Consider the following 20,043-nt stretch of genomic DNA (forward strand, 5'->3'; position numbering starts at 1 on the left):
TCATAGCTAGCTACCAGCCCCCAGATCTGACCCAAGATGTCCAAACTGCCTCTTTGACTCTATCAAGATTCAACCCTTCACCCTGACTTTAACTATCCAAAAATAGACTAGAAGAACTATTCTTGCCAGAACACAAATGCCCAGAGATTCCTTGATTTTGTCAATGCAAACGCTTTGGGGCAGCTAGCTGATACCCCCATGAGTGGCGATAATATCTTGGACTTGGTATTAACCAACATGAGTAACCACTGCAGCATCCTTGCAGTATCATCCTCCCTTGTAAGATCCGACCATAAAGCGGTCACGTTCAAAGTCACCATCTCCCCGACCCCCCTCTAGCTAGGGTCAATCAAAAAAAGTCTCCAAAGCTGATTACAGCCTCCTGAGGGATGGTATAAACAGCTTCACAGCCCCTCCCCCCTCTCTAAGAACTGGCACCAGTATCCAAAACTATACCAAATTACTGAACAAACATTTATATAGATGCATAGAATCAGAAATACCTGACAGGACTAAATCCTCCTCCTCAAGGAAGAGTAAACTGGTCTGGTGGACATCTGCAATAAACAAACTCTATAACAAATGAAAAAAAATTGCTGTTCAGGACCAAGAAGGAGCAGGTGCCCAATTGGAAGCAATCTCTCCTTAGCCTTAACAAGCAAATAAGAGCACTAGTGAAATCCTCCAAAGCAAACTTCGAGTCCAAATTGGCCACATCTGCTAGAGACAATCATAAGGCCTTCTTCACATATGTCCATAATCTCAAAGGTAACACCCAGATCTGTTCAGAACTGGTGGTCAAGGACACCACATTTACAAATGGTGCAGATATAACAAACTTGCTAGCTGACAGATTCAGTGAAAATTTCCCCCCTCTGTCCCCCCATCAGTAAATCAGGATATTCCCAGTACCTGCCCCATCCCATTATACCTCTTATATCTAGGGAACAGGTCATTACTGCTCTCACAAAGGCAAAAGATACAGCCTCCATGGGACCTGATAACATCCTAGGCTGCATCCTACATGAACTCAGGCAGGAACTTTAGGTACCCTATTCAACCAAAGCCTGAGTACCGGTTTTGTTACATCTGAGTGGAGAACAGCCACTGCCATCCCTTTACACAAAGGTGGAGCATCTACTGATCTGGAAAATTAGAGACTCATCAGCCTAACTAGCCTAGTCTGGAAGGCCATGGAATGGATTATCATGGACCTCATTAACAAGGACATTGGCAACCTCCAAACACTTGATCCCACACAGTTTGGCTTCATCAAAGGGAAGTCATATCTGTTAAATTTGGTTGACTTTTTTGGGACAGTTACCAAAGCAATGGATGAGGGGAAGACAGTGCACACTGCCTACCTTGACCTGGCCAAAGCCTTTGACGCTATTCCCTACTCGAGCATAATAGATAAACTCTCTCAACTAGGCATCAATCTGTATGTTACCAGATGGGTAGCCAACTGGCTCACTGATAGAACCCACCTAGTCAAAATAGGGGAAGCCACCTCAAGACGTAGACATCCTCCAAGAGGGCCTCACGCAAACAAATGACTGGTGCCAGAAAGATAGCCTCAAGCTGAATACAAAAAAATGTATCATCATCCCCTTTGGGGAGAGAGATGTCCCCACAAATTATCACATTAATAACAATGTTCTAAGCATATCGTCAGTTGTGAGAGATTTAGGCACCCATATTGATAGCAGCCTGACTTTTGGCTACCATATTGCTTCCATTGTACGGAAAGTTTTCTACATGGCCCACCTCATAATAAGGGTATCTCATCCAGGGACAAGGAAGTCATAACATCCCTGTATTCTTCCCTTATAAGGCCCATTATTGAGTAGAATGCCCCATTCAGCATGTACCTCACAAAGCACATGCAGCAGCTGGAGAGACCACAGAGTTTCTTCACCAGGAGAAGCCAGGGCCTCAAAAATCTACCATACACAGACAGGCTAAAAGCCCTATCCCTCTACTCTGCTTCACACAGAGTCCCTAGAGGTGACCTCTGTCTGGCATACAAGGCAATCACGGACCCTGCCTTGATGGGACTGCTGCATATCCACAAGTCAAGCTCCACTTGAGTAACCCACACAAGCGGCCTCAACCTGGTCTGTGACATCAACAGAACTTGCTGTCGGGACAGATTTGTGTCCCAGAGACTCTCCCATTTATGGAATAGACTCCTTCTCCACATCAAGCAGAGTACCTCTTTAACCCTTTTTAAGCACAATCTTAATAACTGGATGGGAAATAGAAAATCATCCTTGGGATTCCACCTTTGTCCCTCCTGGACAGGGGCATTAGGTGTTGATTTGTCTATGCATCTCCTAAACTCTTGGCTAGGCTTATAAGGGCCTCATGGCCAATAGCCTAGTAACTTCTATGATCCTATGATTTATCTTGGGAAAGCAACTGTTTTTCAAGAGGATCTGGATAAATATGACAAATTTGGCACATGCATACAGTACAGGTGGGGGTGTCTGTATGAAAGGAATGAGCATCGAACAAGGAAAAGCCATATATAGCAGCAAAAGTAGAGAAAATAGGGGATTTATTTGTGCACCGTGAAAACTTAAGTCATCTAAAGTTTATCAGCACGTGACATTGCCCTTCTAAAGTCCACTTGCATGTAAGCTACCACTTTTAGTAGGGATTGTAACATGAAGGCTCTTCATTTCCCATTCTGCATCCTTTATGGGTGTGGGATTAAGCCTATTAAGATGTAAGTTTGTAAGGATCATTTAAATATACCCCCTCTCTGTATTTTCAGTATTTGCACTCATTGGCTCTGTACAAAGTCTTGGTGTACTGATAGGATCCATCTAGCTGCATTGATCCTACAGGCTTTTGGCAACTGGAGACTCAGCAAGATATGAGAAAGGTAAATGGGTTATTTAAGTGGTCCACAGCAATGTCAGTGATAAGGGTTGGATAATACATTCCCAGGTCACTGGGAAAAGTCATCACACATGTCTAGCTCAGATATTTTCATTACCTGTGATATATTTATGAGTACAAAACACCTTTGAAATCTCCCACACCAGGTAAATATACAAATAATCATTATGAAATCTAGCAAGTACCCCAGCATTGACATCAGTCTGGATATAAGAGCAGATTGCTTAATCTACGATATCCTTTTCTGAGAGACGACATCCATAAATGCTCTGTTTGTGTATTATATCATGGACCAGACCATGAAGGCAGATTGTACCATGCATACATATACCTGTATTAGCTGCCCTGGTACAAACTAATGGCAAAAACAATGGTTACTTTTGCCCTATAGCTGAAGGTAAGTGATTGCAAGATATATTCAATCATCATGAGGAATACAGACAGTAACAATTTGAAGATCTCCATTGTCCCGAAATATATACTGAAAATTAACTACTGCTTTACATCATAAAGGGATATTTTTTTTCAAAACCTAGAAAGTCTCTTGTGTCAGAATTTGCTCTAAATTGCACTTTCATACTATACTAGAGTTTGCTACATGCATGGGTATAAACCAGTACCAAATTTGATATCCTTCTTGGGTGACTTTCAGCCATGCTTAACTCATGCAGCACACAAGTGGCATACAGGTGTACAATAGGTAACATTTCTTATCAAACTCCTAATTTCAAAATGAATTATTTTAAAACTAGTATCCCTAGTCCATAAAGGGTCAACTGAGTCATAAAGTATGACTTCAGCTGGGAAAAATGCATTTGGTGAATATCACCCAATGCATTGAAGATACTCAAAGAATTTATAGTATAAGACAAGGCCTGATAACACTTTTTAAGTGGTAAAAAATACTTCTAATCTTACAAAATGTTCAAGTCCCAGTCAGACAAATGACAAAGTACTATAGCAGGAAGAAAGTAGGAATATAACTAACTGTCATTGCCCTTATTTGTAATCGATACATAAGTTTGAAACAAAGTTTGCTACAGTAGTTTTATAAAGTAAAGCAATGATGCCATTGATCAAAATACTCCCCTTGGTTTCCATTGGAATGCTAAGTAAAACAGGGTCTATATCACCACACCGAAAAGTCATTTCTTCAAATGGCTTTTCAACTGAAAATGCCATTAATAGAAATTGCTGTTGTGGGGGGCTGTGCCCCCCACTCCCTCCACTAAATATGTATACCGACTCAGATCATACTACAGTGAGGAAAGGGCAAATTTTTTGATCTTCACTGTACCGTGATCTCACAAAAGCATTTTCTGACTTCAGTCCTCAATAATTTTCCAATATTTTGATTTTGTCCAGATAAAGAAAAGCAGTCCAACCACCACAGCTAATAACATACAATTTAATGAAATAAAAATGCATAAAAAACAGATAAGCACTTTCATACTTGTGTGCTTCTTCAGATCTAACAGACAGGAAGTAAAAGAGGATATTTAAACATATAACAGGCAATCACAAAGGAATTAGCATAAAACCATCAGTGATGAAATGGCCTTGTTATCAAAAGAGACAATTATGTTATGGACCTTGGAAGAAGTTTAGTTGTAAGTCAAATAGTAAAGATGCATTTGCTTGTAGAGCTTGTAAAGCTTGAAGCTTGATATCATGCACCAATGCTCTTATACATCCTATTACACAGAGACGTTTTACTGTTAATTTTCATGCAGACTGTAAGACTGGTAATCTAGTTTATCTAGCAGACAGCAGATTGTGTGATGCATTCTGTATTGGTAACACCAACAGGCTTTTAAAAGATCGTGTACTGCAGCACCTTAGTGATATTAAACATAAGAATATTTGAAATGCTTTGTATAAACATATTCGAGACAACATAATTCATTCTTTTACTTTTATGGTGATGGAAACTGTTACTTTTAATTTAAGAGGATAATAGGTTTAAATGGGAATATTCCCTTAAAACCTGCTTTGATAACAAGGCCATTTCATCACTGATGGTTTTATGCTAATTCCTTTGTGATTGGCTGTTATATGTTTAAATATCCTCTGTTACTTCCTGTCTGTTAGATATGAAGAAGCACACAGCGTGAAAGTGCTGATTTGTTTTTTATGCCTTTTTACTTCATTAAAGTGTATGTTATTAGCAGTGGTGGCATTTCTTCTTTCTGTTTAATCATTTAATTTTATGAGGAAAAGAAAAAAAATGACAAAAATGTAAGGCAAATATGTGAACAGTCTGCAAAAACGATCAGACAGTCAAACAAAAAAAAAACATTGAGAAAAAAAGAGCAAATACACACAATATCCCATTAATGCTGACAGAACAAAATGCAGGCATTTTTAGGTTGAAGATCATGCAATAGCAGGGGCAAAGATTTGCCTGGATGTTGATTTTGTGGGAGTTTGGTCTTGTGGTTAAAGATATAGCATCCACTGAAAAGTGACTTGTTCCAAGTCGGACTTCCCAGTAAACAAATATTAAATAAATAAATAAAATGTCTTGTTGTTTTACCATGTGTTTTATTTAAAAAAAACCTGTAAGAGCGCAACAGATTTAACTTGTCAGTACTGCTCCCATGAAAACAAATAACAAGTATGCAATTAGCTCATCAAGTATAATACTGACAACACATCCCCAGTCCCTTATGTCTAACATACGTGGCTCCTGAACCTTTACAGTGGTAGCATGTTACATCCCCAGTCCCTTATGTCTAATATATGTGGCTCCTGAACCTTTACAGTGGTAGCATGTTACATCCCCAGTCCCTTATGTCTAACATACATGGCTTCTGAACCTTTACAGTGGTAGCATGTTACATCCCCAGTCCCTTATGTCTAACATATCTGGCTTCTGAACCTTTACAGTGGTAGGAAGTTACATCCCCAGTCCCTTATGTTTAATATACGTGGCTCCTGAACCTTTACAGTGGTAGCATGTTACATCCCCAGTCCCTTATGTCTAACATACATGGCTTCTGAACCTTTACAGTGGTAGCATGTTACATCCCCAGTCCCTTATGTCTAATATATGTGGCTTCTGAACCTTTACAGTGGTAGCATGTTACATCCCCAGTCCCTTATGTCTAACATACATGGCTTCTGAACCTTTACAGTGGTAGCATGTTACATCCCCAGTCCCTTATGCCTAACATATCTGGCTTCTGAACCTTTACAGTGGTAGGAAGTTACATCCCCAGTCCCTTATGCCTAACATACATAGCTCCTGAAGCTCTGCAGTGGTAGCAAGTTAAACAAGAGGTGCTGGACCACATATTTTGCTGTTTGTCATCCCACTTTAATTTTGACGTGTCTTTTAGAACTCGATAAAAATCAAAGTATCATGTAGATTGTTTTGTGTCTCTGTGCATTCAGGTAACTCCCATCGCAATAACATGTTCTCCTTCAGGTCTGCCCAGATTTTTCCCATTTATGAATGTCACCCCACTCTTATCACATCCCACAACTTATACCCTTACTCAACAGCACCAAAGAGCACAGTAAAATGTTATGGAACTATCAGAACTTAAAAAAGAAATGATAAGGTAGGTATATCAGGCTGACAACCGCTGTGTATGCACAGATGAATTTCACCATTTACACTGTCATTTACACTGTGTACGCAGTGGTGGATTTCACCATTTACACTGTGTATGCTTACTGGAGTACAGCTTGAACACTGTAACATCACAATGAGAAGCCCGAGTGCAAGTGCTTTTGAATTCCCCTTTCACATCCAGATAATGTAATCACAGTGTAAATGGTGAAATCCATCATAGGTAGGAGAAGATGATGGGGGGGGGGGGTACTGTGGCTTCTTCCCTTCAAGAACACATTTACGAAAAGTCACATTCAAGAGTTATGTGTTGAGGTTTTACTGCTGGAGCTTTAATTGTAGCATATACTGTACAAATTAGTTCATCTCATGCAGTAGTGATAAAACTTCCAGTCTCAAAGTTTCACACATCAAAATCTAATTTTATATAAATTATTCTTAATTATTATCTTTTATTTTATTTGAAAGATGAGAGAGGATTTGAAAAACAATAGAAAATGTGAATATGCTGTCTTCCCAGACCTTCTGTCATATTATCTGCAAGCCCATACTTCCTCTGAGCCTCCCTTTTACCCCAACGGTTATAGTGATGTGATTGTGAAATGGCAGTATTAAAACATGAGACAAGGTACAATTTTCCCACCAGTGATGGCTACAATTGACATACCTATCACAACACCATCAATTTATTGTATTTTTGCTCCTTTTTGGATCATGCTTAGTTTAAGTTTTGGGAGGATTTTCCAAATCATATCCTGACACTCAGTTGTTTCATGCTAATATTATGGTTGGATGGGACCTTTGTTAACAAGACAGGGCACAGTCACACACACTCACACACACACACGCGCACACACACACACACACACACACACACACACACACACACACACACACACACACACACACACAGGGACCTTTGTTAACAAGACAGGGCACAGTCACACACACTCACACACACACACACACACACACACACACACACACACACACACACACACACACACACACGCACACACGCACACACGCACACACACACACACACACACAAACATACACACTGATGCATGCAAACAAGGTGCTAAACAAGCATAAATAAAACCTGTTGTTTATCCAGAAAATTCTATCACCCTTATATTTGGACTGTAAATATTGTTCTCTGTCTATTGAGCTAAGAAAATACACTGGAACATCTCCAGACCTGGTTTAATGATGTACAATGTTATACCACATGATTCAGTATCATCCAGTCATTAGTCTGGCTGAATGAAATGCCATTAAATGGAAAGACAGGCATACTCACTGCACTTTGGGGGTCAATCTTGGGTCGTTCCATTGCGATGGTTATGCAACTCAGGAAGATAATCACCAGAACAATATGGTCAAACATTTTGTGGCCGATGATTTTGCAGCATTTCACACGAAACCTACAACCAAGAGAAAGATAATAAATATTGTACTAACCCAAATGCTACAAGACACTGAGCCAAATGCTCTTTCCACATCTGTGCTATCATATCAAGTTTCCAGTTCCACGCTTTTAGGTTTTTGTAGTAATGTACTGTGTAGTAAAGTGGTATAGAGTACATGGTCCTAACTGTTAAACTCCTGTGTGTGTGTGTGTGTGTGTGTGTGTGTGTGTGTGTGTGTGTGTGTGTGTGTGTGTGTGTGCGCGCGTATGTATATATATATATATATATATATATATATATATATATATATATATCATAGACACACCCATATGTCAACCTTATAAATGTCGACTGCAAAATGTTGACATGCTATTATGCACGTGCTGAAAAACAGCCTTAGTAAATTTAAAATTTAAAATAGAACAATCTACAAAAAAAATCTTCTTTTTGCAGTGGGCAATCCCCCCTGCACACCTATGTGGGGGTTGTGCCCATCCCACACTACCTGTTAATTATATATTCTAACTCTGAGATTGCACAATATCAGGGAAAGGGCATTTTCCCCATCCACAATAATTCTATGATCCCAGACACTTGTCAACCATCTATTTAGTCCACCAAATGTGGTTGACTAAATAATTATCAAACAGACATTGTTTAGACCAAAAGCATTGCCTCTGTAAATATATGGGCTTCCTGTCATCGGTCGATTTGAGATTAAATTGACCTCTGTATTGAAAGACATGTAGAGTTGAAGACAAAAGCTAGTAATTTATTAGATCATTGAGAAGTTGCATATGAATACATTATTCGAATATTTTTATTATGGGAGATAAAATGGCAATTGGGGTATTGTTTGAAAGATCTGTATTGATTCCACCCTTGTGCACTTGAATAATGAATGATTTTTTTCCTTAGAAAGGAAACTCTATTTTCAGGTATGGATTGATTTATCAGAACTGAAACATGACATGCAATAGAATCAGCTGCTATTTTAAGACTTTCACCATGGAGATTGTTAGAGGCTGTTGTAGTAGGTTCCAATTTTTGAAGTATTTTTTGATGTTATCAGTGGGAACTGGTTAGAAGGAGAAATGATATTTCATTGAATAGAGGCCTCAAGAGCTTGACCAGCCACCTGGTTGGTTAATGACTGTACTGCCTGTATGAAGTGGGTAATTAATTATCTGGTTCATAGGTTCATAGATTAATACTAAGCTAACTGCTCTTGTGAGCCATTTAAGCTTAGCCAATTATCCCTTGTGAGACTCAAACCCTGCACCTTGTGGTTGTAAGGCAAACACCTTAACCATTAGGCCACCCTCCCAACCTGGTTACATCAATTTATTTATATGCATTCGTTGTTGGCTGTGTAGCTTGTCCTGGATTTAACAGTTTATTGACAGAGCTCAGAACAATTTTGGATCACTAGTGTGTACGTTTTGATTGGATGAGTAGTATTTTTTTTTTTTTTTTACCTTTGGTGATATTTCTTAGATATATATATATATATATATATATATATATATATATATATATATATATATATGTTAGTAAAGCTGGAACTAGTTTATTTATTTATTTTTTGTCCAGACCTTCCCTTCTTTCCCTGTTTGTTTCAGGAACTGTTTATTTGCTAAGGATAGCCATGGGACAGGGTTGGCTTTGACTCTCTTTATTCTGAGGGGGCTGTTGCATTTAGAATAACTAGAAAGACTTTGTTGAACTCCAAGGCAACATCATCTATGGTGAGAGTCTTTAGCGACTCCAAATTAAAGAGATGTTATGTATTAATAAAAGTGTCTTCACGAATAGTGGTAAGTTTTCCTCCCAAACTGTAATGTTATGTTTTGGGGCTGTTGCTCTGGTACCTTAAACTATAGATCGGTAAGTGATCATTTAGGCTTTCTGACAGGGTTTCTTGGGATGATATTTTATTTGGAGAGGACGTTAGGGTCTGACTGAGGATTGATTGCCTGGCTGTGGTTTTGTTATGTCTAGCTGGTATAGGTATAAGTTGGGTGAATTTGTAGAGATGTATATTACTGGATGGATTTTCAGATTGCATGGCTTGCCATTCTATATTAACATCACCTAATATTATGGTTTCATGGGAGATTTTTGAAGACGACCAACAGAGAATATCTTCCAATGCTTTACCTGGGGGTATGTATATACCCATGACTATGCTTGTGTGTGTTTAGTTTTAGCATGATTTGTAGCATTTCTGAGTTAGAGAAAGTTGGCAGGTTGTAGGGAAAAAGGAAGCTATCTAATCTGTTTTTGTAGAAAATAGTGATGCTACTAGCTTTTTGTTGTCTAATGTGATAATGTTATAGCTTGGTGGGTCAGTTTCTCTATTTTGTGTTTCCTGCATGGAGGCATGTTTTTGTGACAACTAAGATGTCTGGGCTGTGAAGTGCTATCAATGCATGCAGTTTAGGGATTTTGTTATGAATACTTTGCAAGTTGGTATGGTATATTTGTAGGCCAGAGTAGGTCTGTGGAGGAGGTGGTAGTACTAAAGGAGCTGATGGGGTTATGCTGTCTGGTGCCTGGAGCAATGCCCCAGAATCTTCTATGATAGAAACATGGCAAAAATGAAGACACCATTTTGTTGATTCTGCTAAACACCATAAGTTATATAAACAAATTCCACGGCCACTTCTGTAATATGTTGTAGCTTTTAAAACTAGAAGTCTTCAGACATTTAAATGTTACACACTTAAAAATTATAGTTTTATGAATATCCTATACATAGTTTGAATTAAAGGTAGTCTGTAAAGCTGGAGAACCGAGTGGTCAGTTATGTGACTTCATATGAAAACTTTGATATTCTGAATATATCCATTACATTTTTTTGATCTGAGGTCACCATGATAAGTGACTGTTGGCTTAACAAATGTAAAAAAACTGTCTCTCTCTCTCTAAATATATATATATATATATATATATATATATATATATATGGGTTCCTATCAGATCACCGAAAGCCCATTTCACCAAAACTCATTTCACCAAGACCAAATCGCTGAAAACTCATTTCGCCAAAAACTCATTTAGCCAAAAACTAATTTCACCGACAATAGTACAGGCAGTGTATATGCCCTTTTCCCCACTGTAGTGCAACCCCGGAGTTAGTATATATAAGTATGGGGGGGTGTTATAAACTACAAACTTACCTAGTTAATAGGAACTGGACAGTATAAAACTAAGCTGTGCCCCCCACACCCTCCCTACTTCTATATTCTAACTCCATGGTCACACTACAGTGGGGAAAAGGGCATATACATTGCCTGTACTATTTTCGGTGAAATGAGTTTTCGGCAAAATGGGTTTTCAGCGATTTGGTTTCGGTGAAATGAGCTTTCGGCGATCTGATAGGAACCCACATATATATATATATATATATATATATATATATATATATATATATACATATATATATATATATATATATATATATATATATATACATACACACACACACACACACACACACACACACACACACATACATACATTCTAAACAAAAAACTGTAAGAAAGAGATTTCACTGTGTAATACCTTACAGCTCATGCAGTGAAAGCCCATGGGATATATGCAAATGACCCCGATGGACACACCATTATTTCAGCTACATAGCTATTTTGCAGGCACTTTAATGTTTATGGTCATCAGACTGGAGTTTAAGACATCTCACAAATAATTTGACTGAACTTAGACTGTTCAATATGTATATTTGTAAATTGATTCAGAGGGGTGTAGTCTGACACTGTAAAGATTTCTTCTGTCTGTTCTTCTTTATTGCCAGACTTTATGCAGAAATATTGGCTTGATGTTTCTGGAGTTTGACCAATCGCATTGAGGCACTCATGAGATCCACTTTCTATTTTTTTTTTTTTTAAGCTGGAGTGCTTGTTTGACTTGCTTGCTATTCTCTGCCTGACTATTGCTGATCTCTTCCTGCATTTGATTTAGATTTAAGTTTTTCATTTAAGGTTTGGTTACTTCTATTTTTTAACTTTTTTCTTATATTGCATTTGTTTTGTTTTAAATTATTTGTTCTTTTGAAGTTTTAAGAGGTCTTTGCTAAGTCAGTTAGAAAAGTTAGGAGAAAATTCCTATGCAGACAGTGAATAACATCCAGCTAATTAGTGAGAGGAGCTGAGAAATAGCATTCCTCATTTAACTACAAATATTTAATGGCATCTTTTATTTTGCTGGAGTGCTTGTTATTGCTGTTCTCTGTCTGCATTTGATTTTTTCACCCACTTGCCAAACTGCTTTTGAGTTGCCCACCCCTACTATAAATCTGATTTTGGACTCCTCCCAGTTCCAGCTCATCAGATCATTCTACTGAGTACATAGAGATCATTTGGGAAGGCCCACCCCCTCTTAGTCTCTTAAACTTGAATTATCATCTGTTTCTTCCTTTACCACTTACTTAAAAAATGTATTTTATTCAGCTACATTTACTGTATCAGTGCGTCTTCCTACTTTATTACTTTATTTTGCTTTTTGCTGCTTGTTCTTAAAGTATTCAGTTGCATTTATTCTGTTGCATTTATTACTGCTTATTATTAGCCTGATTACATTTCCACTGTTATTCTAAGCCTCTTAGATTTTATTTATAAACACTTGGGCTTCAAACTAGTTATCTTACATAAGGAAGGTTTGCAGTCTATATTTTCATGGCAAGAGAGGTAACTTATAGCCTTCTAAGTTACAAATTGCAGGTTTAAGGCTTAGTGTGTCTCTTATTCTAAACGTGTCTTAGTTCTGGTTTAAGTATTTGGGCTTCAAGTCGGTTATTTTACATTAAGAAGATTTGTTGTCTAAACTCTTGTGGGAAGAGAGGGTAGCCTCTACCTTTCTGGGCTTGAAATTGCTGTTGAAGGCTTATTTTGGCTGTTATTCTAAGTATCTTTGTTCTGATTTAAGCATTTGGGGTCCAAACCAGTTATTTTGCAATAAAAAGGTTTGTGGTCTAAACTCTTGTGGCAGGGCAGGACAGCCTACACCTTTATGAGCTGAGAATTGCTGGTTGAAGGCTTATTGTGTCTGTTATTCTGAAAGTGTCTCAGTTCTGGTTTAAGCATTTGGGCACCAAACAGGTTATTTTACATTAAGAGGTTTTGAGGTCTACACACTTGTAGAAGGTGAGGGTAGCCTCTACCCTTCTGAGCTGGAAATTGCTGGTGAAGACTTACAGTGTCTGTTATTCTAAATGCCTTTGTTCTGGTCTGTGGTCTCACTCTTGTGGCATTATTGTCTAGACAGATTTTTTAACTGCTAGAGCATCTAGTTTGCTCATAGCTGAGCATTGCTCATCAAGTTGCTTGTCTTATTGAGTTGTTCAATATTTAACTTTTCCTCACTTCTCCCTAGTAGATCAGTGGCCATGGATGTGCACTTCTCAACTCTCTCTCTGTGGCCAGTCTGATTGAGATGAGCATTTTGAGGCATTGGAGCAATTGCCTGATATACACTGACTACCCACTTATTCTTAGTAAAACAGGTAGTATATGTGAGAGGTGTTAATACACTTTAATGCTGGAGGCAAAACTCTCTCATGCAACCAAAACTAATCCTATAGAGTTTGTCAATGACACTTACACCACACCTACTGCACAGGGAACTACTTATGTTGAGACACTTAGACGTAACCTTCCTAAAACACTAAGACCTCTTGCACAGTACAATAAAAGAAAGGGTCCTTAGCCATCACATAAACACTCTGTTAAAACACCACCCACAGCTGCACATAGTAATATTGTATCCAGTAATTCCACTGTTAAGCCCTTAAAGCAAACCGGCAGACAGCCAAATGTCCTGGCCATTGGTGATTCTATAGTGAAGCATACCGATGTCCCCCTCACCAGACTGAGTAAGGAAAGAGTCATAGTTAGCTGCCTTTCCAGGGCTAGGATCCATCATGTCACACCGGCACAGTACCAGTATGACTCTGTCATAGTCCTTGTGGGTGTCAATGACCTCAGACATACCTCCCTTGAATATATGAAGCAGGACATGATTGAGTTCGCTGATTATGTATCTCAGCAGGTATGAACCTACCACTAAGCAGCATACTACCTTCTCCAAGGATGATGCCATGTTACCAACTAACAATTATTGCTTTTGACAATTGGCTTAGCTTCTGGTGTCAATCCAAGGAGGGGGGGGTAAAATATTTGACAGCCTGGGTGAACATGGTTGACAGACCACTCTGCTTTGCTATGGATGGTCTGCATTTATCCCCTCTAGGCTTTCTGATATTAGTAAAGAGCTTTTCAACCTCCATAGTACCTTTTCTAGGCAATGCCAAACTGATAAACCTACCAACTTAACTGAACTTATGAAGGGATATCTGAGGGTGGTACTGCACAATGCTAGATATCTTAACAAAAAAACTCCACTCTCTGCAAGCTTTCCTCTCCTTGGAGAGTGCAGACATCAGTGTAGTAATGGAGACATGGTTTAAAGTTGGTGAAAGTACCCCAGCAAGGTTCTAATGCCTTTCTCACCTTTAGCCCAGCTACTGCACAGGAGGAACCTAAAGGCAGAGGAGTGTCAGTCTATATTAAGACTAATCTCACATCCAGACAAGTTAAAGTCTATGACCCACTTGAACTCATACATGTGCAATTCACCATAAACAGGGTGCCGTACAATATCCTTGGAACATATAGGTCTCTCTCCATGTTACAGGAAATCCATACTGGGTCTACTTCTAAAGCCTCACTTCCAGATAACTGACTTTCAAAATCCTGAGACAAAAAGCATGAAAGTTCAGAAACATGAATGTCGACATTTTACTAGGGTAAGTGAACACTTGGTCAACATGCTCAGCTCTCCACTGTAGTGCGATCACAGAGTTTGGTATATTTAGCTAGGGGGTAGGGAGGCATAGCCCCCCACCTAGATAAGTTTTACTTACTTCAGCGTGAGTTTTGTTTACAGTTGGCCAAGTATTTACATATCCTAGTAAAAAGTCAGTTTGGGTTTCTGCATGTTCGTGATTTTTGACTCAGGATTTTGAAAGTCGATCACTTGGGAGCCAGATTTTAGAAGTAGACCTATCCATAATACCTATCTCAGTGTACTACAGTCCCTCACCATTCAACCCAATACTATATTCATGGGTCATCTCTACTACCCCTCTATAGATTGGGAATCCACACCTCTTCTAATGCACAAGCTCGGTGATTCTTAAACTTTGTTAATAACAAGGTTTTGTAGCCAAGGAATGGAAGATGGCTACAGTTATTCCCATGCATAAAGGAGGTCCAACCACTGATCTGGGTAACTACAGGTCCATAAGTCTTACCAACCTCATATGTAAGGCCATGGAAATGATAACCTACAAATGCTGAACTCATCACGGTTGGTTAAAGGAAGGTCATACCTACTAAATCTTGTGGATGTTTTGAGAGGGTCACCAAACCATTGGATAAAAGTAAGACTATGTACACAGCTTACCTCAACCTGGCAAGGCTTTTGATACAATACCACACAGGCATTATATATACAAGCACACTAATTTAGGTATAAATCCTTTTATCACCTACTGGATAGTCAACTGACTCACTGATATAACCCAGGAGGTCAAAATAGGTGAAGCCACCTCCACTAAGAGACCAGTCATTGGCTGTGTTCCCCAGGGCTTGGTATTGGGCCCACTCTTTTTTTTGGCATCTATTTTTCTGACATGAAAACAAATGCTAAAGGTTAAAGACTAAGTTTCCAGATGATTGCAAGCTATGGGGTTATCATCAACTCCCCTGCTGACACTAGCATTCTTCAAGAAGGTCTATTTCTGACTAATAAATGGTGCCAAAGCCATGGTCTTAAACTCAGTGCTAAGAAGCACATAATTTTACCCTTTTGGAAATCAACCATCTTGGCTAATTACCCTGTTGATAATACCCACTAAGGATCAACCCAGTGGTCAGGGATCTTGGTATGTACATAGACAGTAGCCTTACCTTCAACCAGCATTTGGCCACAGTAGTGAGGAAATCTTTTTATGTTGCATAACTTATAAGTAAGTGCATGGCATCTAGGTCCAAAAAGGTCATTATCCCACTGTACTCTGGCCTTATCAGACCAATCATAGAGTACAATGCTCACATTGGTATGTACCTGGCCTGGCATATGCAGTAACTAGAGTGACCTGAAAGGTTCCTTACAAAAAGAATACAAGGTGTAACAAACCTGCCTTATGCAGAGTGCCTTAACACCTTTTCTCTCTGTCTACTCAGTCTCCTATAGATTAAGGGGTGATCTATACCTGACTTAAAAGGCACCCCAAACCCCACACTTATGAATCTCCTACCTATTCATAAGTCAAAAAGTACCAGAAATACAAGTTCTAGGGACATGAATTCTGTCTGTACTTAAACAGAACATGCTGGACAGACAGACATGTGTCCCAGAGAGTGCCCTACCTATGGAACAAGCTTCACATCCATGTGAGGCTTAGTTTGTCTATTACCCCCAGTTTAAGCACAACCTAGACAAGTGGATGAGGAACAGGAAATTTACACAGGGCCTGGCACCCACGTCCCTTATGGACAGAGGTAACTTATAAATGTCTAGCCCTTAATGCCCTATTTGGATGCAGGACATCATTATTCTTTTGGGAAAACTTGGCCTAGTAACAGTCTATGAATCTATGAATCTATGAAGTCAGAGCAACCTATAAATATTCTTATCCTGGGTTAATTTTCACAGCTAGTAAGAGAGACCATTTCAGGATAGTTTTATACAAACTGCCCTCTCATTAGACTAATATCTGAGCCCTGGTGCCAAGTGATCAATATACTGTGTCTACTATTTTCTACATAAAAATGTTTGCATCTCCTGAAAACATAATGACCTCTTGATAATTTTATTTTGTTTTTTTTTTTCATTACATTCTGAGAATGGCTCTACTGATTAGACCTGTGAACCAAACAGACAATAATATAGAACTTGAAAACCAAATAACAATGCCCTGCAATTGCAGGAAAAGTATTATACCTGTAAAAAAGAAATAGTAATAATAAGTAACCGACTAACACAACAATTCACTTCTGAGAAAATAAAAGGCAGTCTTAAGGAAGGACAGTTAATGGAAGCAGTACAAAAGAGTCAAGACTAACAGAAAAACAAAAAACAGGTAGAGGAATGTACTTACGAAAATACATGATGCAGTAAAAAGTAATTCCTTGTTTTAAACTAACTGGGAAATAAAACAACCTTTCTACAGGTCAGTCATTTGACTGCACTGGTAAAACCCACTCATATCTTTATTTCTCTTTCTGTCTCTCTCTCTCTGTTGGTAGCATCTTCATTATATCCCCTTAAAAAATTGCATGTTGGCTTATCTGCTTTTACATCTATGCTTCCTCAAAACTAGAAAATACTGACGGTGTTTTCTTTCTCAAAAATGCTAATTTTGAATTTGTTGCATTGTCTAAAGAAAACAGCTGACTCAGTGTCATTCCCACATATGCCAAACCTAGTTCTGATAATCTTCATCCCAAATAATTTGACTCTTACTATAAATAAACCTCTCAAAACTGGCACATTTACTGAAATCTGGAAATCAAAAATAATAATCTTACTGCTCAGACAAGACTTTCATAGACCTTTTTTTTCCTTTCACTGTTATGTTTTAGAAATTACAGAAAAAGTAGCAAGACAGTAGAATACTTCATCATCCAATTCAGTTCCAGTTGGTTGTCTGTGCAGAGCCTACATGCTACACCTGTGTCTGCATAGGCTTTCTCTGGATGAAGTGTTTTTCTGTCACATTCTGAAGATAGGCAGACTGTTATATACCAAAATCTCCTTATGATTTTGTGTGCTTGTGTGTGTGTATGCTGTGAAATCAGCATGCCACATACAGCCTTTTGTTGTGTAATGTGATAGCTTTGTACATTAAGTGGCATACAACTCTTCTCATATCCATGTTGTTCATAGGTTCATAGATTTTTACTATCCTAATGACCACAAGGGCCTTTTTTAAGCCTAGCCATTGCCGTGCTATGTGTCACCAATGGAGTTGAATGAAAGAGTTAAATGCACATCTGCAATGTGCAGTCTAACATCAAACTCCTATCAAAATCATAAATAAGCTAATTAGTTACATACATGGTTTAAATATACCCTTATTAGCCTATGCATATGCAAAACATTCTGTATTCTGTAGCCATAGTGAGGACAGTTCTGTATAATGAAATCAACGTGTTCTGCATGTTTACATGAATCCTTCTTTTTTGTTATTTTATTTTAGACAGCAGCAAACTAGTATCCTGAACACACACACACATATATATATATATATATATATATATATATATATATATATATATATTTTTTTTTTTTTTGCTTGAAAAAACACAACTAAAGTGTTTGCTTGTATTAAAACTGTGCTCCACAGATCTTCAGCAGATGTTTACAGTCCAACCATTTTACTGTTTGGTAACCACTCTGTTGGTCATAGAGCATTGAAATCACTACCCTAAGTCATTGTGTGATAATGGTCCTATCAGAAGAATTTCTCAAACAGGTTAAGATTTTCAACTAAATTCCTAGAGACACTACAAAATATATAACAATAATTTATTAGCTTTGTGGGCCCTTTTCCATTTCTGTGCACTTAGCAGCCCACACAAATCCACACCTTCACAAAGGTAAATTCTCATTTAGTAAGCAGAACATAGCTGAATATTCATTTGATTGCAGAAAAACCTGCATTTCAGAAACAACCATGCTCTTATTTAATATAATTATACAGCATGAGACATTCCTTTCTTGTTGATACATTCTTATTACTAAGCAATAAAATGCAGAAATATTTAGAAAAGTTAAATGGGCTCTTACTTGGAATCTGGTGGGAAGATGTAGAGTGACCAAGAATCCCTGTCCTTGCACCACTGTGGCAGATGCGCTCGAAGCCATGCTTGAATACGTGCCATTTTACTCTGGGAAGAAAAAGAAAAACAAACAAAAAAAAAGTTAGATTTTGTGGTCTAAGCATAAGGTTCTAAGAACTCTAATGCTAGCCGAAAGCAATTTTCATTCCTTGAACAAAGAAGAATCCATGGTGCAACTGTTTAACAGTGTGACAATTATTATGATCCTGCATCAGAAGCAACAGTGAAGATTTTAGTGTCTGCAGATCCAAAAGCACAAAAATGCTAAAATGATCATTGTTGTAAGCTTAATTGCTGCTTTTAACATTTTAATTGGCTTTGACTGAGATACTACATTGGCAGTTGTAATAAGTTTCTGACACATAGTCTTTTACCAGGGTTGAATAAGGGTTTGTATTTGACATGGAATCTAAATATTCTCTAATCACCTTAAAAACAGTAAGTAGTTTTAAATATGTACTCTGTGAAATGGCCTGCTTTGCTGTACTGAAAGCTTATTTTCAAAAGCAAAACATTGAACATCTTCTGAATAGTATTGTTGTTACTTCTGAAAGAAAGGAAGAGCTAGGATAAATAAAATCTGTTTATTTAACAATCATATTTTAATTCTAGTGGAAATCAGATTCTTTTCCTATTTAATAACTTTGAACATTTATCAAAACTGGACTTTTGACAACAACAGTCTGAATTTTAATCTGCAGTGACTCATCAGTGATGTTGTACTCATTAAAGGATAGTATGTGTCCACTGCCCGTATCACTGTGTACAGGGCTGCTGTCTCCCTCATGAATGGGTTGTACATGTCAACTGTCTGAAACAGAGTGTGCAGTGACTCATCACTGGTGTCATACTCCCTAGTAAGTGGTACATGACAAACAAATCAGAGTCTGGGTGGCTCTTCTGTGATGTCATACTTATTAGTAGGTGGTACATGACAGCTGCCAGAGTCTGCAGTGGCTCATCTGTGACATCATACTTACTAGTACGTAGTACATGACAGCTGCCTGAGTCTGCAGTGGCTCATCTATGGTGTCATAATCACTAGTAGGTGGCACACGACAACTGCCTAAATCAGAGTCTGCAGTGGCTCATTGGAGGTGTCATACTTACTAGTAGAAGGTACATGACAACTGCCTAACTCAAAGTCTGCAGTGCCTGATTGGTGGTGTCATACTCACTACTAGGTGGTACATGACAACTGCCTTAGTCAGCAGTCCCTAAT

The 20,043-nt window shown here is 38.3% G+C and overlaps 1 protein-coding gene across 3 annotated transcripts in view; it reads right to left on the bottom strand.

The window, feature by feature from the left end:
* The window catches only part of LOC122817286 (voltage-dependent T-type calcium channel subunit alpha-1G-like), a 1,023,270-nt gene that overhangs the window by 475,620 nt on the left and 527,607 nt on the right, over nt 1–20,043 (bottom strand). For all 3 annotated transcript variants that reach the window (XM_044090511.1, XM_044090510.1, XM_044090512.1), the window contains exons 12-13: nt 18,769–18,869; nt 7,788–7,911 (exon numbers count right to left, since the gene is read on the bottom strand). In XM_044090511.1, the coding sequence (XP_043946446.1) occupies nt 7,788–7,911; nt 18,769–18,869 (225 nt within the window). The remainder of the gene's footprint in view (nt 1–7,787; nt 7,912–18,768; nt 18,870–20,043) is intronic.

This window comes from Protopterus annectens, chromosome 12.part0 (assembly GCF_019279795.1).
Source record: "Protopterus annectens isolate FY-2018-M chromosome 12.part0, PAN1.0, whole genome shotgun sequence".
Lineage (NCBI taxonomy): Eukaryota > Metazoa > Chordata > Ceratodontiformes > Protopteridae > Protopterus > Protopterus annectens.